Source organism: Manis pentadactyla, chromosome 16, assembly GCF_030020395.1.
Source record: "Manis pentadactyla isolate mManPen7 chromosome 16, mManPen7.hap1, whole genome shotgun sequence".
Classification (NCBI taxonomy): domain Eukaryota; kingdom Metazoa; phylum Chordata; class Mammalia; order Pholidota; family Manidae; genus Manis; species Manis pentadactyla.
The window spans coordinates 36,098,079-36,117,362 of record NC_080034.1 but is presented as its reverse complement, the minus strand read 5'-3'; the positions used below and the strand labels follow the sequence as shown (position 1 = coordinate 36,117,362).

Sequence of the window (19,284 nt, the reverse complement as noted above, 5' to 3'; positions counted from 1 at the left end):
CACCCCATCTTACAGATGTGGAAGTGGAGATCAGGCGAGGGTATGTCCTGCACACCTGTCCCTCATTCTACAGTGACCTACTGCTGTCAGGAAGCAACATAGCCCACTGGGAGCTTGGTTTTAGGCTGGAAAGTGATGCAACCTCTCAGAACCTCTGTTTCCTCATCCATAGAATGGAGACAATAGTGCCAGCCTTGAAGATTGTTGATGCCCTACCCCATCTCCTCAGCCTTCCTAGTTTCTGTACATATCCATGGTTTCCACTTGCATCTGCTTCTCTCCCAAGGGCTTTCTCTGGCAGGCCAGGCTGCAAATGTCAGGAAGTTTAAGCTCCCAGAGTAACCCTCAATCAATGATGGGCATAAACTGTGGATAAATACCCAGCTTCCACATTGCCCTCCCCACCTCCACACCTGGACAGCTCTGAGGGTGCTCTTCTCAGTCTCCCAGAGGGACCAATGGGACCAATCCCCAGGGGCCCACCAGGAGATCTACTCATTAAAGACCCTTGTTGATTTGGGCAAGGGCCCACTCACACCTCACCCTGAAGGGGCAGCCCAGGAGTCCTCCTGCCTGTGAGCTGCCCACTCCTTCTCACACTGCCCTCAAGTTAAGCTCTGCTCTCACCAGCCTTCTCAGCCTTGTCCCACCTCCCTTCCAGATGTCCCCAGGGGTGTTCTCACCTCCCTCCTCCATTCCCACACTCCCCTGTGGACCCCAGTGCCCCTTGAACCCTTTCCCAGAAATGAGAAACAATTGGCACTGGTCTGGGTGGCTTCTGGAGAGCTAACTCCAAATGTCAAAGCTGGATGGGACCCGCAGGGTCATCTTCTCCTTGAGGAGGGGGAGACTAAGGCCCAGGGAGATGCAGGGAGTAGCCACACCCCACAGCAAGAAGTGACCAAGCCAGAGAAGTTTAGAAGGGGACCTTATCCTGGGTCATCATCCCTGAAGCCATCAGGAGTGACAGCCTGTCTTGGCAACTTGACTCCACAATCAACCCCACTGCCCATGACCCCCATCCCAAGATGGGAGCCAAAGCCTGATAGACAGACAGACAGATGCAGCAGATGCAGCCTGGTGCTGGCACGGGCATCCCCTACTGCCTGGGGAGGCCCCAGATGGTGCTTATGAATCACCCCAGCTCCAGCCCCTGAGCAGATTCCCAGGATGTCCCAGAGAAAGACATCCCCGTTCTCCATCCCAGTGTCTTTATTTAGCGGCCTCTGCCCCAAGGCAGCCATCCCCATCTAGCCCTCCATGACCGCACAGCCACACAACCCCTCTACTGACCCCACCATCCCTCTGCCACAGGCTCCCAGCTAGCCATCACTTTGGAAGCCATCTGATGAACCTCGCAGCCCAGTGCAGTGATAGCTAAGACAGCTCTGAAAAGTAGGCAGAAGGGGCTTCAGGTAAGATATCACTTTTGTGTATGCTCATCCACACCAAGGTGGGCTGACCTACACCTGCGCTGACCACTTTGTCCTGCAGTGTGCTAGACATGGGGGCAGGAGCATCTGTCTTGATTTAAAAAAAAAAAGAACAAAATGCCTTAATACCAAAGATGACTACCGTAGCAGACCACGAGGCATGCTGAAGACCTTGAATGTAATAAAAAGGGTTGTCGGGGGTGGGACTTCTCTACTAAAGCAAATGCTGGGGTTTATCTTTGAATTCTATAATTACATAAAATCCTATAATGTTCCAGCTGGAAGGGACCTCAGAGGTCACATTTCCAATTCCTTTACAACTCAGGACTATGAGACTCAGAGAGGGCAGTTGACTGGCCCAAGGTGTAGTCTCTTCCAGGTGTGGCTCTGGAGCTCAGGCTTAGTTCCAGATATCTATGCGAGTGAGAAAGACAGCGAGACCTTGGAGCTCAGCCTTGGGGTTGGGGGAGGTTAGGATGGGCTCCTACCTTCAAAGAGAAGCAAGAAATAAATGGGGCTTTTCTTGGCCCTGCCCAACCTCATACCTGGGCAAGAGGCACAGTGCTAGACTAGGAAACAGAATCCAGCCATCTAGCTTCAGTGGCTCCCTGCCCAGTGACCTCAGGACTCCCACTGAGGCCTGGGGCATGGGTCTTCCTGGCCATGGCACCTGGGGGTAATGCAAACCCTCTTCCCTCTGCTCTGTTGAGATTACCTTTACCATCCTTCCATACTATTCCATATCCTTACCATACCATTCCTATCCTTCCTCTTCGATTTTACCTTCTCTGGGCAAACACTGACCAACAACTATTTCCTTCCCCTCCCCTGAGCTCTCTCTGGCCTGTAGTGGGCAATCCTTGACTTACAGGACCCCCCACTATACTCAGCACACCCTGAGCTGCAAAATGAGGGGTACATCTGCCTCTCACACCAGCTGTGCGCTCCTCTGGGGCAGCTACCCCACCTCTGCTGCAGGCCAGCACCTGACTCAGAGCAGAGGCCTGGCCAGTTGGATGGATGACGGAACACCAAAAAGAATGTGGCCGTGTGGGTGAGCAAAGCTCTTGTCTCCCCAACTGCATGGTGCCTGGTCATGCTCTGGGCCAGCCCCTATGCTTATTTTTGATTATAGAGCCTAATGGTTAAGTGCATAGGCTGCATAGGCTGCAATCAGACAAACTGGGTTCACAACCCAGCTCTGGTCAAGTTATTTGTCTTCCTTGTGCCTCAGTTCCCACATCTGTAAAGTGGGGCTAAACACAGTTCCTTCCTCAGGTCTGCTGTGGCGCCTTGGCCTCAATAAAGCTCATTAGACAGTCACTCAGCAGCAGCCTGGAGCTGAGCACAGCAGTCACTCTTCTGGTGGGTGTCCCACACTTGCTGACTAAGGAGAGGCAGGGTGGGCACATAAGCCATCGCCACTCTCACCGGTCCAAGGAGGCTCAACCCTAACACACACACTCCTGGCACCCCAATGCAAAATGATGTTGAACCCCCCACTGGCTGAGAGCAGCCCCCTCACCCCAGCCTCAGCCTCCTCCGTGGCCTCCCTTCCTTTCCCCATCTCAGCCTGGAGGACCCTCTGCCTCTTTGCCTAGGTCCCTGCACCCTACATCCCTCCCTGATCCCTCACCTCATCCACACCCGCCCCATCTGTGCTTTGTCCCAAGTGCCTGTCCTGACAGAAGCCTTGGGGTCCACTGAGCCTACTGTCCTGGCCCTGAGACAGTGGCTTCACCCCATGAGCAATGGGTCTTTCACTTCCTGGGACTTGCCCTTGCCCCCATTTGTAAAAAGGAAGATTCTTGGGCCCCAGAGACCATCTTTAAACAAATTTCACCCATCCCCTGACCCCTGATACACACATTGTAGTGGTCCAAATAACACATGTCTGGATCTGGGCCTTAGGGCCTCAGCATCCCCCACTGCAACAAGCACACATGGATGCACTGCCTGTAGGCCCTTACAGGATCCCCACCCCATCCCCTGAGGACCCTGAGGCTCAGAGATGGTGAGTGACTTGCCCACAGGCACACAGCCAGTAAGAAGCTGAGGGGAAGAAACCAGGTCTTCGGCCCCAAAGCAGGGGACTGAAGGTGGAGACACCAGACCATAAGTGCTTTTTCTCCACTTTCTGTCTTCGGAGAGCTCAAAGAGAAATTTTTCCAACAGGCAAAATGTACTGTTTCCCCAAAACAGCATAAAACCCTTCTGCAGTCCACAAGGCAGCCTGGAGCTTGCCTTCTTTTGTTCCTTAAATCAAGGCCGGAAGCAGAGCTGAGGGCCCCTTCCCTCTCCACTCTCCCCCAGGGGATCATTCCCAGTTCAGTGGCAGCAAAGAATGACCATGGGCAGTGGAGGCAGAAGTCTCCAAGCAGGACTCCCAACACAGGGAGGAGGCAGACAGGCTGACATGAGAGCTCCTAGCTGGTGCTAAGGGGGCGACCTGAGGATGACACCCTCCCACCTGGGAAGCTTAAAAGAATTGGAAGTAGAAGCTAGGGGAGCGAAGACATGGCCCTGCCCTTGGGGAGCCCCAGTCTGAGGGGGGACACGGCCCTGCCCTCAGGGAACCCCAGTCTGAGGGGTGACATGGCCCTGCCCCCAGGGAGCCCCAGTCTGAGGGGAGACAGCCCTGCCCTTGAGGAGCCCCAGTCTGAGGGGCAGATGCAGCCCTGCCCTCAGGGAGCCCCAGTCCAAGGGGAGACACGGCCCTGCCCTCGGGAAGCCCCAGTCTGAGGGGGGAGACATTTGTTCTTGAGCTGAGCTGCTCAGTGACCTGACCATCACACATCCTGGTTGTCTCTAAATAAAGCCCATAAATGCTGCAAGGATGCATTAAGCAATGACTGGCTGCAGCACAGACCCTTCTGTGCTGTAAGAGCACTGGACCTCAGCTTCTCCTGGACCATGGACACCCAGAAACTGTAAGAAAAGCATGGCATATTGGCATATATGGACACATTTTTTTGGAGAGTTTCCATCAGATTCCCCAAGAGATTCATGAGGTTAAAAAGGTTTTAAAAAGATGGTTTATCAAATGTTGGCGAGGCTGTGGAGAAAGGGGAACCCTCTACACTGCTGGTGGGAATGTAAATTAGTTCAACCATTGTGGAAAGCAGTATGGAGGTACACCAAATTGCTCAAAACAGACTTACCATTTGACCCAGGAATTCCACTCCTAGGAATTTACCCTAAGAATGCAGCAATCAAGTTTGAGAAAGACAGATGCACCCCTATGTTTATTGCAGCACTATTTACAATAACCAAGAATTGGAAGCAACCTAAATGTCCATCGATAGATGAATGGATAAAGAAGATGTGGTACATATACACAATGGAATACTACTCAGCCATAAGAAAAGGGCAAATCCTACCATTTGCAGCAACATGGATGGAGCTGGAGGGTATTATGCTCAGTGAAATAAGCCAAGCGGAGAAAGAGAAATACCAAATGATCTCACTTATCTGTGAAATATAAGAACAAAGGAAAAACTGAAGGAACAAAACAGCAGCAGAATCACAGAACTCAAGAATGGACTAACAAGTACCAAAGGGAAAGGGACTGGGGAGGATGGGTGGGTAGGGAGGGATAAGGGGGGGAAGAAGAAGGGGGGTATTAAGATTAGCATGCATGGGGGGGTGGGAGAAAGGGGAGGGCTGTACAACACAGAGAAGACAAGTAGTGATTCTACAACATTTTGCTATGCTGATGGACAGTGACTGTAAAGGGGTTTATAGGGGGGACCTGGTATAGGGGAGAGCCTAGTAAACATAATATTCATCATGTAAGTGTAGATTAATGATAACAACAACAACAAAAAAAAAAGCAGTTCCTGTGTGGTGACCTCCAATGAGTTCTACACAATGGTATAAAGGGCATGTAAAAGTGTAGGCAAAGGGTCTGTTTATGTTTATACAGAGGATCAAAGCCTAATTTGGCTACCCCGAAAATGAACTAAGATACGATATGAAAAAGAACTTCCAACATCAGCACTCTCGGGAAGACTCATGCCAGAAGATGATCATCAAAAAACCCCAACAAAGATCCACGCACTGCTACAGCTGTAGATGCACTCATCCCACCGGTTCCTGGACTTGCCATGGGAATGAAGAAAGAGATATCTAAGCTGGCCTGTGCATACAGTAAAACAACAAATTTGACTGGATCTATACTGTTGGAACTCAACCAAGAATTAGGAGAAATGCAAATTGTAGCGTTCCAAAATCTTACAACCACAGACTATCTACTGTTAAAAGAACATATGGGATGTGAACAGTCCCCAGGAATGGGTTGTTTTAATTTGTCTGATTTCTCTCAGACTGTTGAAGTTCAATTGGACAATATCCACCATATCATAGATAAGTTTTCACAAATGCCTAGGGTGCCTAACTGGTTTTCTTGGTTTCATTGGAGATGGCTGGTAATTATAGATCTGCTTTGGTTATGTAACTGTACTCCTATTATGTTAATGTGTGTGCGCAATTTAATTAGTAGTTTAAAACCTATACATGCTGAAGTTACTCTACAAGATATGTCAAAGAAATAATCAATCTTCTCATGTTTTCTTCCGTCTGCTACTTCTATAGCTTTTCTTCTTCCTTCCTAATTACAACCCTTAAATAGAATTCGTGCCTCATATCGAATTTACCGAGTATCATAATTCTTCCAAGTGGTAAAGATACCCCAAGACAAATACTGGACATAGAAGGAACAGGGCATAAATATGCAAAGAAGTAAAAAGCTAACCTTTTCAAACAATAAGGCTTCTCTCTCACTTACCAACTTTACATTTCCCTGTATGGCCCCGGAAGATGACTGGTTAGCCAGAGACGGGTAAGATTCCTCAAGGGAGGAACAACCTAAGACAGGCACAGTCACAGGGGGGCCATCAGGTGAGAAATTGGGGATCAACAGAGGTGAGGCTTAGAACCTCACCCCCCTGTTCTGAGAGAAATCTTCTGCATACGTGGATGTTTTATTGCCCTTGTCTAGCTTGGATTAACACATAGTCTACAGGCACACACCTGATCATCTACATTTGCTCTCTTACAACACTAAAGTATGTTTTCTACCTTTATCTTGTATCTACCTACCACTTCAGCATTTTATTAAAAATAATAATAATAAGGTAGAAATGTGAGATTCACATATAAATCAAGTATAAAAATCAAACAAATATTCATATTTGAACTGATTGTTTATAGTTCATAATGCATGAGCAAAACCGAAAGTTTCTGTGATGACTGCCCTTGTACTGTTCACCATGTAACTTATTCACTATGTAAGAATTTGTTCTCCATGTAAGAACTTGTTCGTTATGCCTCAGAAGATTGGAGACTGACGAAAATTAGGCTTGGGGTGGATTACTGATTGTGCATTGAGCATTGACTCTCCTATACAGAATTTTATTGTTGTTAACAACCATTTGATCAATAAATATGAGAGATGCCCTCTCAAAAAAAAAAAAAAAAAAGTACACACTTCCAATTGTAAAATAAATAAGTAACTGGGATGTAATGTATAGCATAAGGAATATAGTCAAAATATTGTAACAACTTTGTATGGTGATAGCTGGTAGCTAGAATTATCATGTATATAAATGTTGAATCACTGTGTTGTACACCTGAAACTAATGTAATACTGTGTATTACATCTGTGTATAATACTGTCAACTACCCTTCAATAAAAAATAATTATTTACCAAAAAAAAAAAAAAAAAAGGATGGTTTATCTTCTCCCAGCTATCCTCCCTAAGCATCCCTCCAACCTCTGGCAAAACGTGGGGGGTGTTGAGAGCAAAGACTTGGAGCTTCATTGCTGGATTCAAAACCCAGTTCTGCCTCTTACTAGCCTCTCTGTGCCTCAATATTCCCATCTGTAAAGTAGGGGTAATGACAGTCCTTCTCTCCTAGGGTTTTTTTGAGAATTAATAGAGTTCATATATGCAAAATAGTCAGAATGGTGTCTGGCACAGAGTAAGTTGCACTTCAGTGCTTAACATACAGCAAGTTCTCACTAAGGGCTTGCAGAGAACTGAGTGGCTTTAGAGATGCCCCATGTTCTTGCTGCCCTGCTCCCAAATGCTGGGCTAAGGCAGGACTTTGAATGCTTGCATACCCTTGCCCATCACTGCCCATCTGGCTGGGTGCCCTTCCTTGAAGGGAGCAGAATGGGGACAGGTGAGAAACCATAGGGGAGAAACAGGAATCCTGAGGAGCCCCCAGAGACCCGTGAGCTTGGGGACCCACAAGCAATAGCCCATTTCTCTATTGAGCAATGCAACACCAAACATCTGGTTACACCCCTCAAGCAGGCAAAGAGGGTTGACATTAATCACAAATGTAATCTGAACCAAATCCTTTGTTGGGTGCCTAACCTGTGATACCCTGTTCACCCTTCATATCAATGCCAGGAGGCAGACATGGCCCCATTCTACAAGCAGGGCAGCTGCAGCCGAAAGGTGTACACACTGTCACCCAGCTTGCCAGGGCTTGTGCTGAGAATGAACTCGGAATCCCAACACCGTTTGGAGGTGCCAGGGGAATGGGGGAAGGGCATCTGCAAAACCCAGGGTCCCCCAAAGCCGTCTCAGCCAACGTGGCTCTTACATGCTCACGCCCATTTCTTGCCCCCAGCCTCACTGGGGCTGTTCCCAAAGGAAGATGAAGAACTGGAGGGCTCTCCGTTTCCTCCTTCCTGCTCCCTTCCTAACAGGCAGCAGTAATCCAGGAAGAGGCGAGGAAGGAGCTGGGGAGGGGAGGGACATTGGCACCCAGCCCCTGGCACTCACCCATCTCCCCTTTCAGATCCCATTCCTCATCCGCGTGCACTGTCTCCCTGCCAAGCCACCTCGCCAAGGTCTAGAAAGCAATTTTCACATGGCTTAAAGAGCTCTCCTTTCTCCAGTTATTTGCATTTATTATTATTATTATTATTATTATTATTATTATTATTATTATTATTATTATTGTCCCTCCCATGCTGCATGGCAGAGGGAAGAGAGCAAGAGCTCTGGCCTCAGATGCAGCCAAACTGGAAGCTCCACATGGCCACACAGTAATTCTGTGACCCTGGACAAGCTACTTAATCTCAGTTTCCTCATTTGTGCATGGGGTCACAACCTGCCTTCTGCAGTTGTTGTGAAGCCAACAGCTTAAAGTAGAAACGTAGGAAGTATGCTTGATCCCCCTCTCCCATATGCCCACTCCTGTCCCATTTGTCAAGTCTTAAGGTTTCTACTTCAAAAACACATCCCTAATCTGTTCAATCTTCCCCACTCTACCATCACCATCATTTCTCACCTGGATACTGCAGTGGCCTCCTGCCTAACAGTGTGCCTCAATTCCTGTCTCTCCCCACCCACCACCAGTCCATTCTCTTCACAATAACCAGAGAAATTTTTTTCAGAAAGCAAATCAGGTCATATTACTTCTGCTCACCAATCCACCCCCACCAGATGCTATTAGAATAATAAAACTCCTTAACATATAAATCAAGTATAAAAATCAAATGAATAATCATATCTGACTTGATTGCTTATAGTTCATGATGCATGATCAAAACCGAAAGTTTCTGTGATATTACTGCTCTTGCACTGTTCACCATGTAAGAACTTGTTCATTATGCTTCAGAAGACTGGAGACTGTTGAGAGTTAGGCTTGGGGTTGATTAATGATTGTGCATTGAGTCCCCTATACAGAACTTTATTGTTGTTAACAACCATTTGATCAATAAATATGAGAGATGCCCTCTCAAAAAAAAAAAAAGTAAGAGTAATAGTTTCACTTGAAAAAAAAAACAACTCCTTAGCAAGGGTCACAAGACAATGATCTGCACCCCCATTTCCTCTCTGAAATTATCCTCCTCCACTCCCCCACCTCTCACACCCTTCCAGCCACACTAGCCTCCCTGCCATTTTGCAAGTATACCAAGGTCTTTTCTGCCACAGGGCCTTTGCACTTGCTATTCTGTCTATCTGAATCACCCTCCCTCCAGATCCTCCCCCTTTGGCTCTCAGCTCAATGTCACCTGCCCATCCTGTCTAAAGCATCCACAACCACCACAGACATGTTTGCAGACCACTTATCTCTGTCATACATTATTGGCTTAATAAAAAGTGTATTTGTTTATATTCCACCCACCTGAACGCCCACACTGCCAGTGTGAGTTCTATGAGAGAGCAGTTGGTCTATCTTGTTCACCACTATATCCTGAGCACTTCAAACTGTGCTTGGCACAGAGAAGACTCAATAGCAAATGCTTACTACTATCATCAAATGGATGAATGTGTCAGTAGTGTTCAGTTATTGGTACCCATTACCATTATTAAGTTTACTTAGCACATTCCAGTTTATATAAAATTTCACAAATATAATCTCTCTTGTCTTTATAACAATTGTGTAGGATATGGACAAGACCAGTATTTTCCCCCATTTTACAGATGGGGAGACTGAGGATGGAGAACTTAAATGACCTGGTCAAGCTTTCAGAGAAGGTAAGCCAGGAACTGCACTGACTTTCAGTGTCCTGCCCAGGAATCTTCAAGACTCAAAGGCATAAAGTTCTCCTATTGGGACCTTCAGGCACTAAGCTAGGCCAGCAGAGGCAAGGGATATTAGGGGACAGAGGTGCCTTGCAATGTTTTGAAATCCCACTGTCTTTTTTTCTTGCCCATGAAACTGGCAGGAAGAGAGGTGATCAGGGGTCCAGCCAAGCTGTGCTTAGAAAATCAGTCTCCAGTCACCTAAAACTGACTGTCTGCCGACCGCAAGAAAATCTAAGGAACCAGCCCTTGGAGAAACCAAACTCTAGGCCCCTCATAGGCCCAGGGAGCTCAGCTAGCCTATGTGTCACTCGGAAAGCCTCCTTGTGGCAGTGGCCATGGCTGTTCACCCAGCAAGCATGCCTCACGCTCTTCCTGCTAACAGAGTCCACATTGACTCAGATATCTGATGGAGACACCCTTAAGTCAGAGAAGGTAGCTCCTGTCCCCTGCTGCTATGGACTGCATTGTGTAAGCCCCCAAAATATACATTGCAGCATTACCCCCCAGTGTGATGGTATTTGGAGATGAGGCCTTTGGGAGATATGTAGTTATTTGAGGTCATGCAGGTGGGGCCCTCATGATAGGATTAGTGCCCTTATAAGACACCAGAGAGCTTGCTCTCTCTACCATGTGAGAACACAGTGAGCAGGTGGCCGTGAGAAGCCAGGAAGAGAGAGTCCTCACCAGAGCCCCATCATGCTGGCACTCTGATCTCGGACTTCCATGTTCAATAACTATAGAAAAAAATTTCTGTCGTTTAAGCTGCTCAGTCTACGGTATTTTGTTTTGGCCACCCAAGCTAACTCATATACTAGTCTAGGAGTGGACACAAGACCCAGCTTTGGCCATTGAAATAGGAGGGGAAGTCTGCTGAGAGATTCTGGCATGGATTGGGCTTTCCAGATTAAAAGAACTTTTCAAAGGAAGGCCTTGGGCTTTACTTCCTGTTTTGGATGCAGTTGTGATGCCTGGAACAGAAGCAGCAATTTGTAACAATGAAGCCCACCATTTGGATGGTGACAGAGTAGAAAGGTATCTGGGTCCTTGATGGCAAAGTGAGCTGACAAACCAGCACTGAGATAATCTATCTCCAAACTCATTTTGATTTGAGAAAAAAAAACATATTTCAGGTTGAATCACTATCAGATTTTCTGTTATCTGTAGCCAAAGCATCCCTAGCTAACCCGGACTTGTGTGTGCCTCAGTTTTCCAGCCTTATCCCCCTCACCTCCTTCATGCCCTCTTCCCCATGGTAGGTCATCTCCAGTGATGGCCTTGGGTCTGAGCAGGGAAAACTATGGGCTGGGAGAAGAGGGGTGGTGGGCTACCACGATATGGTCTGTATCCCATGCATGACTGGTGGCCATCCTGCAACTTCCTCTGGTGTCTACTTTCTGGGGATTCCTCCAGTTTTGGGTTTGCCTCCCAGACCCAGAGGCATCCCTGAGCAAGGAAAGCCTGGAGGGAGAGAGAGCACCTATTTCTTGTACCTCCTATTTGGTGTCCACACCCCTACTGTGATCCTCATGGAGACCTCATCCCCAATTTCCAGAAGCCCTCAAGGCTTTGAAGTCTGAGGAAACTGGATTTGGATCCCTTTCTCTAAAACATACTATGTAACCTTGGGCAGGTCCCTTAACCCCTCTGAGCCCTGATTACCTAATCAGCAAAAAAGAGAACTACTACGTATACCTCATAGGATTATTGCAAGGTTAAAAAGAAACAGTAATTGGGGTAGGTAGAAATCTAAGATGATCCCCAAGATTCTTGCCCTTGTTGTACAAGCCTGCATAATCCCCTTCCCCTGAGTGTGGGTAGGACCTGGGAACTTGATGGGATGGTCAGTCTTATGATTACTGTTAACTTTATACAAAACAGTCTAAAAGACTGGGGAGAGATTCTCCTGATGGCTTTGAAGAAGTAAGCAGCCATGGTGTGAGAGGCCCATGTGGCTAGGACCTGAGGGCAGTCAGTACCCAGGAGCTAAGAGCCACCCTGATCCAACAACCAGCAAGAAAACAGGACCTTAACCTTATAGCTGCAAGGGATTGAATTCTGCCAACAACCTAATGAGTTTGGCTTGGCCCCAGGCCTCAGCTGAGATCATAGGCCCTGCAGATACCCTGCTTTCAGCCCAGGGAGACGCTGAGCAGAGGAGCCAGTGAGCAGCGCCTGGGCTTCTGACCTACAGAAATTGTAAGATAATAAACTGCTGTTGTTTTAAGCTGCTAGGTTTGTGGTAATTCATTAGGTAGCAATTGAAAACTAATAAATAATCTTAGTTTGAACCAAATTGCTATTTGAACAGGTCAAAAACAGTTCACTATAGGTAATTGCATATGATTATCTGAATGCAGATACAAAGGGCCTAGCACATACTAAGCATTTGATAAATCCCACTGTTACTATTCCCATGGCTCCACTAAAGGGTGCTTTGGCATACTCAACGGCTCAGTGCACTTCCTTTTCCCAGTACTGGCTTTGACAGCTGCCACACTGCCCCCAAGTTCCTCCTTCCCCCAAACCGCCTTGCCCTGTGTTAGAAGGAAGAGCTCAAAGCCCATTCACACTCCTCCTGAGAAGCCCATGGCACAGCCTCTCGGGCCCCAGAGCAGCAAAAACACCAGCATCAACAGACAGCAGAAAACAACACCTCTGGGGCAGAGGCAGCAGTTGCCCACCGGCCCCATCCTGGCTCCAGGAGAGGGCAGCTGCTTGAGAGATTCTAGGAGGCTAAGCAACTGCCTGCCTCTGGACTCTCCCCTTCTTGCCTTCCCTATGGGTCTCTGGAGCCCCACCACATGGAACTGTGCATTGCTCCTTCCAGGAGGACCCTGCGGAAGGGCAAAGGGTTCCTGTTACATAACAAAACGCAAATTGCTTTCAAACTAACACACTGGTCTGGATCCCTACATCCAACGACACATAGAGACCTGAAAAATAGTGGGGCCCTTGGGGAATGGGACACTGGAGAGGTAAGTTTTGATTGGGTCTGCAAAGAGGCTAACAAAGACTGGAAAGGTCTGGAACAGACCATCAGAGGAAGGAGAAGCTTGTGGCTCACACCTTCTACAATGGCTGCTGGTATCTGCTTCCACAAATGATCCACCCTTCTCACTTCCCAAAAAATCTCTTAGAATCTCTAAATGTACACAGAATTTCAAAGAGATCTCAATAAACTGAGGTGGGGAGGGTGGGAATAAGAATCTCCAGCTGGATGAGTTCTCCAGGATCCATATAAACCCTGGGACCCAGTGATAGAGACAGATTTTTATTTACTTTGAGGTGTCAAATAGTAGGCAACATGAACTACTATTCATGGATTAATCTATTTAATCCTCCTGTGATAAGAATTATTATGCCTCCTTTACAGATGAGGAAACCAAGGCACAGGTTGAGTAGTTTCTCTAAGGTCACAGGGACAGAGCTGGGGCTTGAACAGATCCCACAACTCATGTTCTTAACCACTGAGCCAAATAACTACAGGCTTTAAAATAAATTTTTGGTTTGAGTTGACCACAGTCAATAAAAACAACCATTTAGGAGTAAACTATAGATTAGCCCAAGAGATACCCTACGGGAAGCAGGGGCCCTAACTTGCCCATCCCACAGTGTCATCTGTCTTCAATGCACACTTGTGTGCTCCTGTGCTGGGGCTCAGATGTTCCCCTGTACCAGGCAGCTTTGCTCAACTAGGAGTGCCCTAGGCTAGGCATGGCAGGGTGTCAGGTCCTCCCCTGGGCAAGAAGAGGGAGTTCCTAGGGCTACAGGAGGTGGCAGGGACCTTTCTAAGGAGCTGGCTCCCAGTCATGCTACATTGGCCCACTCATCTCCGGCTGCCCATTCTAAAGCCTTCTGGAGTTACCCCAACAACCCCTCTGCCTGCCCTGCTGCTCCCTGCCCACCAGCAGGTGTCACCTAGATGCTCTGGGCAAGGGCACCCACAGCTTCCTGCCCTGGGGCCCAGTTAGTGTTGACCATGGGATGCAGGGGAGGACTTGAGTCTCCTTATTGGTGACAATGGAGCATAGAATATGCTAGAGAAAGCCATTCTGTGCAGCTCTTCCTCCTCCTCCTCTCCTGCATTTCCTTCTCTCCCTCTCTCTGTTCTAAAATCTGGATGGCTGGACCTGGTTGAGACAAAAAGATGATGTACAGTTTCAAGTCCACCCAGAGCATTTTCTCACCTCCCACCCTTCCCCCCTCTCTATTCCAGGTTTCTCCTCCCTCCAAACCCCCTTCCTACCAAAGCCCACTTCCCCACCCTCTGGATTTCAGAAAAGTAGAAGCAGGGCCTGGGTGAACTTCTCTTCAGGCTGATGGGTCATGTTCCCTGAGAAGGAATGGACACCCAAGCTGATCCCAGACTCATATCCCCCAGGAACTCAGATACACCCCCACATCTCTTAGGAAGAAGGTTTGAGCCTTTTGGACACCTCCATTTCCAAAGAGCACACAAGAGGGGCCAAGAGCTATTGCCTTACAGTCACCACTGTAGCTACTTATTAAGCACCTACTGTGTGCCAAGGAAGTGCAAAGTAGTATGCTGGGTGCTTCAGGACCCTCTACTCTTTTAAGTTAATTCTTCCAACAGTATTTGTTGAGTACCTCTCAACAAAACGGGGTGCCAGCCACCTGTTCAAGCAAGACAGTTACCTCGGCAAAAAGGGTTCTAAGCAAACACAGGCTCATTGCTTGCACTTGACAAACCAAGTTTAGTTGGAGGAAACCAAGGCTAAAAGTTTGCCTCAACTGGTGGAGCAGATTCCGTTTTAAGGTGTCTTGACTCCAATGCTCTCTGCCTTTCTACTCTCCCCTGAAGTAGAAGATCCGTGGTTCTGAGTCAAGGTGGGGATCCCTGCCCTCAAATGCTTCCGTGATTGCTTTGGTGGAGGTGGGATGATGTCTACACACCTGAATTGTCTTCACAGGTTGGGTGCTTAGTATATGACTGACCTCATGGCCCCGGCTGAGTACTAAGGACCCAGGGGACACATAAGACAATGATTCTGGCTGGGTGTCTCATGGGTGAGAAAGATGGCTGGAAGAAGGGGAGCATGAGGCCAGGCTTTTCAAGATGGTGGGGAAATGAACTGGCAGAGATGAATGTGGGGTGAAATCTGGATGGGGACTGGGCTGTTCAGAGGCTGGGAGATGAGAAGGACCCTTAGACAGCTCTGACACAGGCATGACTGAGGGCTAGGAAGATGCATCAGATGCAGGGATGTACGTGCCCCAGGAGAAGGGAGGGCAGGCTGTGGCAGCTGCTGAAGGCTGAGGAGGTGAGACTGGAGCTAATGGGCCATTGGAAATCTCCCAGCAGATTAATCGCAAGATCCAAATGGCATCTGGAGATAATTCTGACAGCACTGTGTATATGGGGGAGACGTGGGAGTTATCGCCAGAGCCCTGAAGGGCTGGGCTTAGGGGGCAGAGACGTTCCACCTCACTGGCCCTCACTCTCACTCACCTTCAAATCCCCCCAAATCCCTCCCTCCCTCACACCCCAGCCAAGCTCCTCTAGCTCTGTCAATACCTCCCTAATGTCACAACTTTGGAATACAGGGTTGGGGCTATGAGGGTGGCTGAAGGGTCTGATCAAAGAAGGTCCTGGGAGAGGATGGGGCAGGCAATTTGGAACCTGGGTAGAGCCAGGACTCCAGAAATGCTGTGGTCATTTGGGACAGGGGAAATGGCATCTCCGGGATGATGAAGTGGACTACACCTGGGTCACAGAGTTCCTCACAGTCCCAGCAAGGCAGTGATCCTGGGCCAGCCACAGGGCAACTGATTTGTGGAAAAATCCCTCCTTCCCCACCTGTATCCCCTTAGTGCCTGGGGCAGCCTTCCCCTCAGCTAGAACCTGAGGGAGACCCAGCTTTTAGAGAAGTCACCCCCAAAGACTGTGAAATGACTGAGAATTTGGGGGTAGTAGCCCACAAAAACACTACTCTCCCTCCCCTGCTGGACTCCAAAATTCCACACTCAGTGTTCTAGTCCTTTGGCTTAAGGTATTGTACCCAAGTTATTGTTTGTCTGATGGTGCCACTTTAAGTTGTTATCAGGTATCCACACCCCAGTATGAATGTATGAATGAGTCAATCTGATCTTTTCCAAGAGTCAGTTTTGTTGCTGAAGAGAAGAAAGGCTTTAGAGTCCTGGGGTCTAGGACGGTGGGAGCAGTGGGAGAGGAGAAGATGAGGATGGGGGGCAAAGGAAGGGGAAGAAGAGAGGAAAAGAGGGCACAGGGCAGAGGCGGGGCACATCTGGAAGAGATGAGGAAAATCACTCTCTTCTCGATTTGGGGAGGGACTGATCAGAAATAGCCTGTGCAAAAACTGGTAAAGCCTTTGACTACCTCCCTCTCCCGACTTGGGCGCCTGGACCCCCTATTCCTGCGTGCAAACTTTCCCGGATACGACCCCAAGCCTGGGTTCCCATTCCGCGGTTGCCACCGGCGGCTGGGCCGGGGCTCTTGCCGAGAGGGAGGGGCGCGTCCTATAGGAGAGGACACTTTGGAAGGGGGCGTGCGGAGGTAGGGTCGAAGCGGCAGGGGCCGCGGGGCTCCGGGTCCAGGGGTGGCGCAGGGGGACCCGGACAGCGGGCGGCTCACCTGCAGGACACGGTGATCTCCACCTTGGTGGCCGGGATGCTGCCCGCCAAGGAGTCGAACTCGCTCAGCGACGCCATGTCCTCGGGCTGCTCCATCACCCACCGCACCCCCCCACCCCAAATTAGTCAATCCCTGCGCGATTCATGCCTCCTCCAGAGCGACTGAAACCGTGGACTCTCCCCCAACTCCGGAGCCGGGGTTGGGCGGCAAAGGGCGGAGAGAGGAGCGCGAAGAAGGGGCGTGGGAAGTGAGCGAGGGAAGGGGGGCGGAGGGAGCGGGGACCGCGGATAGAGGAAGGGGTGCGGGTGACGCGGCGAGGAGGCTGGGGGCCCAGCGGAGAGGGGCAAGGTGCCCCGGGAGCTGGGGCGCGGCGGGGAGAGGCGGAGGGTGCGGGCGCCAGGAGGGACGCGCGGAGTCGTGGAGAGCGACCCGGGCAGGGGACGTACAGCTTCGGGTGCGGGCAGGAGTGCCGGAGGGGGAGAAGGCGTGAGGGGCCGGCTGGGGCGCGGGCGGCGGGGGCGGCCGGACGCCGGCAGCGCGGCGCCGGGACCGCGCCGCCTTTCGCTGGGTCTCGGCGCCGGCGACGGCGGGGCTGGGGACGAGGCTGCGAACGCCGCCTCCTTGGCTCCGGCTCGGGCTTCGGGGCTCCCGGGCTACGGGAAAGTCAAGTCTGCCCGAAGCCGCCGCCTCCCGCCACACCGGGCGGGCTGCGTGCGGGGCGAGCGAGCGCCGGAGGGGGCGCCCGCAGGGGCCTGGGAGGGGCCGCGGGCGGGGTCTGCGCGCGGGTGTGAGTCTGAGTGCGTGTGTGCGCGCGTGGGGACGCGGCTCCAGATGCTGGGAGCCCGGGGGTGACGAGCGGAGATAGCCCCGGCCGTGCGCGCCTCCATCTGCGCCCGCCCCCCACTCCCCACCCCCTCAGGGGTCTCCATACCGGGGCAGGGAGAGCGTTGTGTGAATCGGGGGGCGTCTGTTTGAGGAGGGTCTGTGCGGGGCGGGGGTTGGGAAGGACGTGTGCAAAAGAGACGCCGCCACTCCCAGAGGCTTAAGGCTCTGCTGAGGGTGCGTACCACCAGGGAACGGGTTTCAGTCCAAAAACAGGACTCGACCTCTCCTGGGGAGCATGTGAGGACGACCACAGCGGCCGTAGGGGCCGCCTTGGTTCCCTAGCGAGGGCTTTTAGGCCTAAGCAGGGTTGATGCAGGGGCGCTTCCCAACCCACTTCAGGTTCCCGCGGGGCCTAAGCCACGCGCTAGCACACTCCCCATCCCCCACCCGTCGTGAGCCAGCCCCCGGGTCTAGAAACTTCCTCTACTAGACTGAGGGGGCGGTTCGAGCTCCTGGGTCTTCTCGGCAGCCAGCACCAAGTGGGCGCCTGCTGTGTGCGGAGGCTCTGATCCCTGCCCTGGGAGTGAGGGGAGAGTTGAGGCACCTCTCAGGCGGCTGCCTTCCCAGCCAGACCTCTAGCGCACCGGGGCCGGGCAGACCTCCCCAACCCTTGCCCAGCTTGGCCCTTCCAGGCCTAGAGTTGCAGCGCTGTGGAGTCTCCCTGAGTTGCGCGCGTGGACTCGCTTCCAGAAAACCCTCGCAGACCCTCCTCACCCTCACACTAAGCTTTGCTGAGATGGATCCTTCTCTTCAGCGCCCAACAGCCACCGCTTCGCCCAGACTCATCGCTGTGCTAGGGAAGGGACCAGGGAGGCCAAGAGCCTGAGGCTGGACCGGGAAAAGCCACGCCCTCTGGGCCTTGCCTTTGGCAGCCGCCTTAACTGGCGCGTCGAAATTCTGTTTGAAGTCAGTTCCCAAAACGTCAGATATAGCCAGAGTCAAAGATAAATGTAAGAACACATTCGTCAACCTGGCTTATGTGTTTTCCATTTACCCAGGGCTTGGGATTAGCTGGACTCGGTTCTGTCACCTGGGACCTATATATATAGCAAGGGGCAGAGGCACTGGGATTCCCTGGGCTGTGGGGTGTGGCTGGGTTGCAAGGTCGCACTCCAGGTTTGGGCGTGAGGCTGTCTCTCCACGGAGAATGATTCAGGTCATCTTTCCCGAGGCTTGGAGTCTCTATGCCCTTCACCCTCCCTCTCTGCCACATACCTGTTATAGAGGATGATCCAAGAATAACTTATGTGATATGTTACCATTCATTCCACCAGTATTTACTGAGTACCTGCCGTGTGCCTGACCCAGTGCTAGGGACATTTGGAAAACTTCCTTGGCAACAATGATAACCACTATTCTATTTTCAAAGAGCCTATCCTGGTCCAGATATCATGCTTAAATTTTTTTAAAAGATATTCACATACCATAAAATTCACCATTTTAAAGTGTATAATTCAGTGATTTTTAGTACATTCACAAGGACCATGCATGATTTTAAATTCTCAAAATAATTATAGAGTGAGGTGTTGTAAGTCTGGGAAAAGGAAATCCTGGAGCAAAATACCTCTAAAAACCAAAATCAGTCAAAGGGAGAAATAAAGTTTAAAACCCGTTTATTGCTTACAAAACTGCAGTCCTGCCCGTCTTTCCCTCCTGCTCAAGCAGCCACAACACCAGCCCTCCCCCTCACCTCTCAGGTACAGATAAGCCCTCTGTTGCCCAGGTAATTACCCATTGATATGGAGATGAACTTCACCACCCCTGAGGAAAGATGCAAATGATCTAAAGCCTACTTGTTTAC

General features: G+C 50.2%; 1 protein-coding gene across 6 annotated transcripts in view; it reads right to left on the bottom strand.

Moving 5' to 3' along the window:
• The window catches only part of CPNE5 (copine 5), a 90,940-nt gene extending 73,614 nt beyond the window's left edge, over positions 1 to 17,326 (bottom strand). For 2 of the 6 annotated variants that reach the window (XM_036916172.2, XM_057494352.1), the window contains exon 1: positions 16,599 to 17,318. In XM_036916172.2, the coding sequence (XP_036772067.1) occupies positions 16,599 to 16,693 (95 nt within the window). In that variant the 5' untranslated portion in view covers positions 16,694 to 17,318. Of the gene's footprint in view, positions 1 to 16,598 lie in introns of all 6 variants that reach the window. The other 4 variants (XR_008994487.1, XR_008994488.1, XM_057494351.1 and 1 more) reach the window with 4 other exon arrangements.
• Between the last annotated feature and the right edge of the window lie 1,958 nt (positions 17,327 to 19,284).